Source organism: Doryrhamphus excisus, chromosome 14 (assembly GCF_030265055.1).
Source record: "Doryrhamphus excisus isolate RoL2022-K1 chromosome 14, RoL_Dexc_1.0, whole genome shotgun sequence".
NCBI classification, from domain to species: Eukaryota; Metazoa; Chordata; class Actinopteri; order Syngnathiformes; family Syngnathidae; genus Doryrhamphus; species Doryrhamphus excisus.
The window spans coordinates 8,032,348-8,042,272 of NC_080479.1; the positions used below are offsets into that span (position 1 = coordinate 8,032,348).

The 9,925-nt window shown below is 47.2% G+C and overlaps 1 protein-coding gene across 3 annotated transcripts; it reads left to right on the forward strand.

Moving 5' to 3' along the window:
- Window positions 1-476: 476 nt before the first annotated feature.
- LOC131101846 (cell division control protein 42 homolog) lies at window positions 477-5,086 on the forward strand. 3 transcript variants are annotated; one of them, XM_058047226.1, is made up of 6 exons: window positions 477-635; window positions 1,580-1,684; window positions 1,959-2,031; window positions 2,139-2,248; window positions 2,327-2,524; window positions 3,291-5,086. In XM_058047226.1, exons 1-6 carry the CDS (start codon window positions 513-515, stop codon window positions 3,378-3,380), a joined length of 699 nt encoding a protein of 232 aa, XP_057903209.1. In that variant the 5' UTR covers window positions 477-512; the 3' UTR covers window positions 3,381-5,086. The 3 variants fall into 3 exon arrangements, with proteins under 3 accessions (XP_057903209.1, XP_057903210.1, XP_057903211.1); XM_058047227.1 differs by lacking the exon at window positions 477-635 and adding an exon at window positions 644-1,329; XM_058047228.1 differs by lacking the exon at window positions 477-635 and adding an exon at window positions 1,383-1,407.
- The last annotated feature ends 4,839 nt before the right edge of the window (window positions 5,087-9,925 follow it).

Sequence of the window (9,925 nt, forward strand, 5' to 3'; positions counted from 1 at the left end):
CTATAATTAAATTCATGACTTTAATGGGATTATCTTTTGGGGACAAGCAGTGCAATGTCCTTGACGCACGCACAATGAGCCAAGGGTGAGCGGCCGATTGAGACGCACACTGGAGTAGGAGGGTTTGGTGAAGGGTTAAATCTGGAGGGAGCAAAATGAAAGTAGGAGTCAGGCGGTGAAGCGTGATGGACAGGTGACCTTGCATCTTCTTCTGCAAAAGTGAGCCAACCATCCCCTGCATCTTGGCCACTAAAGAAAACATTGCATTCCTGTGTAAATACAATCAAACTAACTAATCAATGAAGGTAAACAAATCCTGAATGGACGAAAGAATAAGAACTTCCTGTCGTGTGTTGTTGCCATTGGCGTGTGTGTGCTCTGTCTCCCTCTACTGGTCACAGTGTATTTAATGAAGCCACCTGTAGAACTAAAACGAAATACGAGTTGTTTATGAAAATGGTAAAGTATTCCATATGTCAATCAAGTTTTTTAACGACACACAAACAACCTCGATGGTACACAAACTCAACACATTCAAATTACCCGACGTCCGCTCTGGCTTACAAGCTGTTTACCGAAAGCACGCGAACGCACCACGGCTGTTTCAGCATTCTAGCGCCTTGAAGGAGAGCGAGGTAGGAGTTGTCAGCGACTTGTCACACACTTTAACTCATCTTTCTGACCATAAACCTGCGAGTTTTATGCCGGAATCGATTAGCTAGGATCCTCGCTTTGTTGACAAGACTCCCGTCGAGCTGTAGCAACCAGTTTTCTGTCACGGCTAAAGCTAACTAGCGAACAAAAGTTTGAAAAGTTCCGCATTGCTCGTCCGGAGATTCAATGTTGTGACGACATAACTGTCTTAAGTGTTTCTTCTTTGTTGTGGGGTTTTGTTTATTTGCCTTTTAATTGTTGGAATGTGTTATTTTGTTGTGGGTGGGGACCGGGCGGATATGTGACTCACCTAGCTAGTGGTTGCTAACAACGTTAAGCTAATAAGTATATTAATCGCTTCTTTTATATATACATATGTATATATATAAACATGAATTAATGTATAAAGGCTTAATCGGACACTAAGAATATTAGCAGGCGCTTTACACCTTGTCTAACTTTTCGTCATGTGATTAGTGTTTGTTTGTTTATTACGTATGCGGAAGTGACACTTTATGAGAAATAATTCAAAGCTCATAATGTAAAAATGGAGCCAAAGGTGTTAATATGAGGCAAACTTTCCAGTGGATGCTGCCTCACAAGAAATTAACCTCAAAATGAAGTAAACAAAGGAGCACATATTAATGTCGGGCTGTGATAGCAGTGTGTGGTAAGGTAAGGTATTTTGGGATTTGTCAGTATTTTCTAGCTCTTGACAAAAGCACAAAAAGCTGACGTCATCATGATGAGCAGGTAATTATGTTCAAACGAACTCAGCCAATGACAAGCGGCGTTGCATAGCTGTTGACTGTTTCTGCCATAAGAGGCAGCATGTTTGCTATGACAACACTGAGCCCTCCTTCAGTCACATGACCTGCTGCGAACTCCAGCCCGAGGAGTGATTCTTCATGTTGTCTTTCCTCAGATGCAGACCATAAAATGTGTGGTGGTGGGCGACGGCGCCGTGGGGAAGACCTGCCTGCTCATCTCGTACACCACCAACAAATTCCCGTCTGAATACGTCCCCACGGTGAGCCCCCGCCGTCCCCACACGTGTCCATTTTTGGAGGAAGAACACGCTACATTTAGTTATCAAGTGAATTTTCAACCAGGAGGCCAATTTGGTGTCTTTGCTGTTAATGTGAGGCCTGACATGCTTGGCCAGGAAACAGCAGAGCGACTGTTGACAGACTGCTGACTACAAACTGATGCCTTCTTTGTCAGTCGCTGCTGACTCCAGCATTCAACTTTAACCGTTTAAGGCCTTCTCCCACATTCCTGATCGTCCTCTCTGCCCCTCTCAGGTGTTTGATAACTATGCCGTGACGGTGATGATCGGTGGCGAGCCGTACACTCTTGGACTGTTTGACACCGCAGGTGAGAGCACCAGATGAAAATCCTCTCAGGGCAGGAGAAGGGGGTCCGGCATGTAGCATGAGTACAACCTTAGCTCCACTTTGTGACGCCTGCATCGTCCCCTGCAGGCCAAGAGGACTATGACAGACTGCGACCCCTCAGCTACCCCCAGACCGACGTCTTCCTCGTCTGCTTCTCCGTCGTGTCGCCCTCTTCCTTTGAGAACGTCAGAGAGAAGGTCAGTTATGTCGACAGAGCTGAGCTACGAATGCTAACCGGACTTCCGGAGCCGCTTTAAACCCACTTTGACCCGCAGTGGGTGCCGGAGATTTCCCACCACTGCCCGCGGACGCCGTTCCTGCTGGTTGGCACTCAAGTGGACCTGAGGGACGACAGCAACACCTTGGAGAAGCTGGCCAAGAACAAACAGCGAGCTCTGAACCCAGAGAGCGGCGAGAAGCTGTCGCGAGAGCTTAGGGCCGTCAAATATGTGGAGTGTTCAGCGCTGACGCAGGTATGTACGCCCACGTTTGACGTCCCATCACAGATATGACACGGCCTGTTCGCCCTTGCTCATAAACCCATTATTATGGGACCATTTGTGTACATCCGCTTGTTAACACACCTTGTACCAGCCTGGTCTGACGGAGAATAAGAACATGTAGCAGGAGGGATGTTGCCAACATGGCGACTTTATTTAGCTGGTAGTGAAACCCTTCTCAAGACTCTTATCAAGTGTGAAAGTGAGGGGTTATAATTGTCTTCGAGGTACGGATTTATTAAGATGTGGCAGTGTTGGAGAAAGTTATGTCTAGGTTTCACTTTCAATTGTGGTGTGTTCAAGGCCCACTGAACACAGTGCAAAATGTTAATGCTCTATAAAAAAAAACATACATAAACATTTTGGTCTCTCTCTCTCTCAGAGACTCTTGACATGGATGCACGTTATTGCTCTTCACAGCGAGCAGCGGGGGCCACGGTGGGCCACTCCCCCATGTCAAAGCACTCACAGGCAGCTCCATCTTGTTTGTGACATAGATGGTTTTCTTTTTATGCTTTTTGCTCACATGAAAGTTCAAGTGCCCATGCGTAATGATGACTTATGTAAATTAGACGATGCCGTGCACGTGCGCATCCCAAAGGTAACTGCAGAGAAGCGATCTGTGGACAAATGTTTTAAAAAGTGCACTTTTCCTTTAAATAAAAACGACACCCGATATGAGAGTTACCGCGTCACCATGGAGGCGTCCGGTGAGCATTTGTTGTGTTGTCTCTCTCAGAGAGGCCTGAAGAACGTGTTTGACGAGGCCATCCTGGCGGCGCTGGAGCCTCCCGAGAACAAACCCAAGCGGCGCTGTGTCCTGCTCTAAGACGCCACTCGACCCAGATGGCGGCGAGGTGAACCCGGGCTGCAGGGCGGGCGGGGTGGGGTGGGGCAGGGCGGGTATTTAAATGTGGCCTAAATACGAAAGAGGAGACGATTTTGTTGCCATCTGTGAAACATTTAAAGGAAAACTCTTCAGGCAAGCGAGCGCCTTAAAAGCCAAACGGAACTCTTCGCTCATTGGACAAAAAGTGTTTGCCATTTTAAAAGCCCCAAATAATGCTGATTCTGCTCAACTCCTCATTTTGAATTGAACACCTGCAAGATAATTTAGAAAGATAATTGCCTCCTTCAGTAAACTTTACTGTTCTTTAACTGAAGTGCCTTCATTATATGAGCAGAAGTTCGCCATGAAGGTCTTAGATCGTAGTTCCTCGTAGACTTTTAAGGTCAAACTAACTCTTTTAATCACTTTCTGGACCAAAGGAGCCTGAAATTACTCTTCTGTTTTCAGAGATGAAGAGAGTCATTGTGTGACTAAACCTTTTTTTAAGCACATTTAGCTTTTTATGGGCCCAAGTTAATGTGACCTCATCACTCCTTCCACCAATGAAGCCCCAACTGCTGCTTAACACCACACCAACTCTTCCCAGTGCAGTCCATTGTGTCGTGCAATACCACTTAGTACCTCTTGAGACGCTAGCGAGTCTGCTAGCCAAGCTAAATTCCTGGCAGAAACAACTTCCTGTTGGCATGCTGACCCCTCGAGGTTGGCTGTTTGAAGTTGTAGGCTCCTCTATGAAGGCCAGTACATGAATAAGGTTTTTTTTTTATTTTATTTTTTTAATACTGACACAAGTCGAGTGTCCAATCAGACGTTCCTTTTTACGATGACTTCTTCACTGCTCTTTTAGCTGCAGAATGATGCTTTAGTATTATGAATATTTATGAGGCCATGTCCACACAAACAGGCACATTTCTCTTAAAATAAACCCACATTCACAGGCTGACAAGGGCATTTGTCCAATGGGAAGCCTGAAAACACAGGTACACAAAATGACAGTAGTTGATGAGGAACGAACCTAACGTACCTAACCCGAACTCTAACCACTACTCATTAGTGCCTCAGTACCTACTCTACTCATTAGTTCATTAGTTCCTCAATGCCTACTCTACTCATTACTTCATTAGTCTCTCAGTACCTACTCTACTCATTAGTGCCTCAGTACCTACTCTACTCATTAGTCCCTCAGTACCCACTCTACTCATTAGTGCCTCAGTACCCACTCTACTCATTACTTCATTAGTTCCTCAGTACCTACTCTACTCATTACTTCATTAGTCTCTCAGTACCTACTCATTAGTTCCTCAGTACCTACTCTACTCATTAGTGCCTCAGTACCTACTCTACTCATTAGTGCCTCAGTACCTACTCTACTCATTAGTTGCTTAGTACCTACTCTACTCATTAGTTCCTTAGTACCGACTCTACTCAATAGTTCCTTAGTACCTACTGTATTTTTGTGTACCTTATTGTAAAGTGAGACCAAACTGTTTTTAAGCCTAGAAAGCTATGGTGGCGTGTGGACGCAAGGCCCAAACGCATAGAAAAGATGTTTTTTGTGTGGACATGGCCTTGTTCTGTTCCGACTGTTACTTGACCGAGTGCCAACGTGACTTTTGGAAAGCGATTAGCTTCTTCAACAACCAATGTTTCAGCTGCTGGCAATGAATAAAAACCACTTGACCCTTGCTCGCTCACGTTTCTTCTTCTCGTCCGTCGTTGGTGTCTATTTCAGTAGAATGGTGGTGGTCATCGAGTCTCATACTTAGTGATCGTGCACTGTAGGCACACGGCGGCAGGGAGCTGGTGCAATACCCTACAGTGGGCGACAGGGGGCGACCCTGCCCTGTCTTTGGATACAGTATGCAAATGAGCTGGCTTCATTTTGATTGGCAGTCTAAAATGGATCCTGCAGGCCGACACAACGCAGCGTGCAGGCTCGGTGCCACGCAGGCCTTTGTCTGAGCCGCTTCCTGCTTTCCCATCATGCATCGCTCTGAGCTTGCAGGCCCCCTTAGACAAGCGATGTGACCATATTTCCTTGTAGAACTTGTCTCTCTTGGTGTGTATGTGATGTGGAGACAATCCTTGCTGACTAACTTGTGTTTAAAAAGTGAGTGACGTGCTGAAATAAAAGTGAAAGTGAAGGAGGCATTGGGTGCATCTGATTGGCCGACTTGAAGTAACCTTTGCCTTTCCTTGTTGTGTGTGTGTGTGTGTGTGTCACCTGATGATTCAACTTGTGTTTATGTGGCGGCCATCTTGTCTTGTTGCTGATTCAGCCTCTGACACCTCCGATGCGGCGCCTCCTCACGCTGCTGAATATTATTGGATGTCCATCTGACCTCATTATAAGTGTGTTGCTATGGGCAACCAGCTTAAAGGAGGGGTGGGGGGGGCAGTTGAGAGTTGCATCATGGGACAGAAACCTGACCTCTCTGCTCCTTTCCCTTTTTTTTGGCTTCTCTTTAAGGACGTCCACGTGCACACACACATGCACGCACGCACACACACACACACACACAGGAAAAGCACAACCTCCATGCTGAGACGCAACAACTGCAACATGGATGTTGTTGTGTCGCACGTTGCAACAATCTGTTGACGGCCACGTGCACAAATGTCACCAGTGTGTCGACACAACCACACACACACGCTGATCAGAGAATGTGTGTTTGTGTGTGGCATGACAGGCAGGTGAGTGGATTGTGCAAAGTGAATGCTTGTGCGTGATTGCGTGATGATGTGCGCATGCAGCATGACTTTTGGATTTTGTAGTTTGTGCACTGCCTTTGTGTGTGCGTGTCCAACATTGTGTTAAACTTGAATACATAAACGGTGTTTAGCTAGCCGTACTAGCTGTCATGTTTTCCCCTTGTGTGTGTGTGTGTGAGTGTGTGTGTGTGAGTAGTTGTGTAATGCTGGCTATATTGTGTGCGTTTGCCTGTAAGTGTGTGTGCTCACATACAGTGAATCAGACACACACATCTCCGACATAAGTGGTTACCATGCATACTGTGCGACTATTATGGGGTGTTCTTTGTTTTGTCACGACGTGCCCTGGTATGGAATGGGAGGGGGGAGGGGAACAGGGTGTGTGCGTGCGTGCGTGTGGGGTGGGGGGCATGGTGGTGAGAGGGGGGAGGTATGTGTGTTTTTAGTGTGCATGTTCTGTTGTGTGGGGGGGGTACGTTTTCTTAATTCCACCAGCTCTACCTGACATTAGCGACCTTAACACCATCTTGGGCTACTCCCTGTTGATGAGTTAACGTCTGTCGACTTCCTGATCCCTGCCGCTTCCATCCACCGGTTATCCTATCACGTATCTTACATTCCAGCTATCAGAGGAGGCTAACCCACCTGCAGCTTGGATTTCAAATGTGGGATGGAGAATGAACACATTCCGGCCTCCTCAGGCCTCGCCTCCTCTGAAGGTGAACTTGGGACAACAAGTGGACGTTCATGAAAAGAAATACACCTTTTACACACTAGTCTTTTCTCTTTCACACCATTCCTCCTCATGGCATCCTCAGCTTGACAGCAATTAGCCTCATGGAGCCAAATGATGTTGAAGGTCACGCTCGCTGCTGCGCGGCGTGACTCACTTCCTCCAGTCCGTTGTTTGATTCTCACAATGAAGCGACTCCACTTCTTCGCCGCATTGTGTAGTTGTGTGATGATGTGTGGCGGTGGGCGTGTGAAGGGACGTCACGCATTGACTTTTTTTTTTTGTGGCTGCTGTAGCAGAGGAACCTTTAAGACAGGAAGTGATGATGGTGGTGGTGGTGGGAGGGGGGGCAGCAGGGCAGGGGCGGAGCTAGCAGCGAGGGAGAGAATTAGTGATTATTATGGAGTGGCAGGCCAAGCAGTGAAGGGGAGGTGGTAGTGGGGGGGGGGGGGGGTGTATGCATATTATGGGATGTCTGCATTCTAAGGTTGGGGGAGGGGCGGAGGTAGCGGAGAATGAAGGGGGGGGGTTATTATGGTCTGGCCCTTTTTTGTGTTTGGCGACTACCCTGACAATCCACGCAAGGCATCACGGCTGCAGAGAGAAGGAAGAAACGATACGAAAGCTGCAGGGACGGGTGGAGTTCATCAGTGGCAGCAACATTCTACACATGCTTCATCAAAATGACCCTCACGTATCATAGCTTCATGATATCATGGACAGTAGTTACCATGGAAGCTGAGCGATGGATCATTCTATATGATCAAATATATCACGAGGCCCCGGGGCCGTTTTCAGCCCACAGCTTGCTTTTTATCGGCCTTTGGTATATTGTAAAAAGAAAATAAATTCATTATTAGTATGAGTAGGGGTGTCACAAGACACTTACACTTTACTTACATTGCAAAATGTTTTTCAAATTATCACAATATATTGCACTATCCACTAATTTGATTTCTACTACATTACACACTTGTGCACACTTGTGTGTGTATGCTTGAGGCCCCGGCTCCACCCAAAAGACCGTATGACTAAACATGACGTTGTCGTCCGGAACAAACGCACCAAAGTGCTGAAACCAATGCACAGAGTGAACTCTCTTCCTGCTTGTTTGGAGACGGGGGACGAGGAAAACAGACGCACATGCATGTGGCAATATACCGAGGCTGGCAAAATGATCCACTTCATTTTTATTTATTGTGTGATTCATTGATTCACGTTTTCACTGTCACGTTTTAATCTCACGAGATCTCGTGACAAATCTGTTAATGAGGTTTGTTATGAAATTGCTTTGTCACCATATTTTATTCAGATAGAATAGCATAACTACGGTACATTTGATTGTTTAGCATCTTCCATGCACAAAATATATTAAAGTGGCCCCCACAACCTTTTCCTTCTTACTTAAAAAATGACAGACAACACATTTTGAGTGTGAACCTTCCACCAAGGCCTAAAGGTCATGCTAGCAGGCTACTTCCTGGTTGATGGAGCACATTCGGGGACAGGTTTCCTATTTGCTGTATTCTGTCTTCCTGTGGCTAGGTCACCTGTGCTTGGATGGGCCAGCAGGTCCCCTCCCATCCTCCGCTCATCCGACGGGACACCTGGGTGCAAGAGAGTCAAAAGTGATGGGACGGGCCTCCTGCATGACCATTGTGGTATGCATTTTGACTTACATTGTAACCTGACCCTGTGTGTCTGAAAGCCCCCCCCACCCCCCTCGCCTCATTGCCTATCTTCATAGCAACCAGCTGCACAGGAGCACTATTATGGTCTGTACCCCCCCTCCCCGCACTTCTTTTCTTTTCAGTGTCAGAAATGATATCATTATGCAACACAATTCTGCACAAGGTGGTGGTGGTGAGGGGGGGGTGTCTCCAGACATGCAGAGGGTTTCTATGACAACTGCCCCTACTATCCTTCTGATTGGAGATTATGTGATGTTACCCCCCCCCCCCCCCCCAACACCCCACCTCCCCAAAAGCACACATGAACACTGTTGTCCACGGCGTAGGAGAGGAGATAGGTGGGGGAGGGGCCACAATGCCAAGGCAAGAAAGGATGGGAAAGACAGACGATAAGTTGGGCCTGGCGGGACAAAGGAGCGTCCATTAGTGAAGCAGATGTACGCTCACCTGAGGAAGAGACCATGCTTAGACATTAGCCCGCTAGCCGCTGCTTTCTCAACGCAACTATTTTTTTGTTCTATTGTTTTTATTTGTAAAAATGTTACAGGTAAGACACAAAGTACCCACAACGCACTGGGGCCTCGAAGGAATATGACACCCTCAAGTGCACAAAAAGGAAGCAGCAACAGAGGAAGCATTTTATTCCCTTCCTGTACTGTCGCAAAACTACTTTGAAGGACAATTGATCCTGTATTGATGGATAGACGTGTCGTCTCGTTGTGTTGCGCTCCTTGTTAGCTGAAGTCGGGTGTAGATTTGAGTGGAGAAAGTCCGCCTGCAGCTGCTGCTGCATGGCCATGCTGCACAGTCAATGGTGGGAAAAAACGGTCTAGACATTTTTCCCACCATTGACTCTCCACTGTGTGAGTGTGTGTGTTGTTACCTGAAGCTCCTGACTAAACTTTGACCTGTGACCTGCACACCAAAGCCCCCCCACATCACCTCAAGGTAAGCCCCCTTCCCCAGGCCTCTTGTTTAAATATGGTATAAAGATGCTATACAATAAGCTCATCAGTGGCGATGATGTGTTCAGGTACATGTGTGTGAAAAGGAGGGGGGGACAATCTGTGCCATTCTGCCGCCCGACGCCCCCAAAATGGTGTGACCCCAGGTCATTGCATCGTCATCATACAGTCGGGTTACTGTACAGTACACAGTGCGTGCGCACACTCACAATTTAACATGCACGCTCAAGACAGCAGTCATGTGACACACAGTTGCCATGTGACGCCTTGCCCCCCCCTCCCTCCTCCTCCTCACGCTTGCCTTTTTTTTGGAGTTATGCTTATTGTGGGATGTTAGTGACTGCACTCAAGACTATTATGGGATGACGGCAGAGGTGGGCGGGGGAGCGTCTCCATGGAAACCATGGTTACCATGTGAGGAGG

Coding starts and splice junctions, on each gene's coding strand:
- LOC131101846 (XM_058047226.1), top strand. CDS start 513: ATGGTACACAAACTCAACACATTCAAATTACCCGACGTCCGCTCTGGC. Junction 636..1,579: donor GCGCCTTGAAGGAGAGCGAG/GTAGGAGTTGTC, acceptor GTCTTTCCTCAG/ATGCAGACCATAAAATGTGT. Junction 1,685..1,958: donor CGTCTGAATACGTCCCCACG/GTGAGCCCCCGC, acceptor TGCCCCTCTCAG/GTGTTTGATAACTATGCCGT.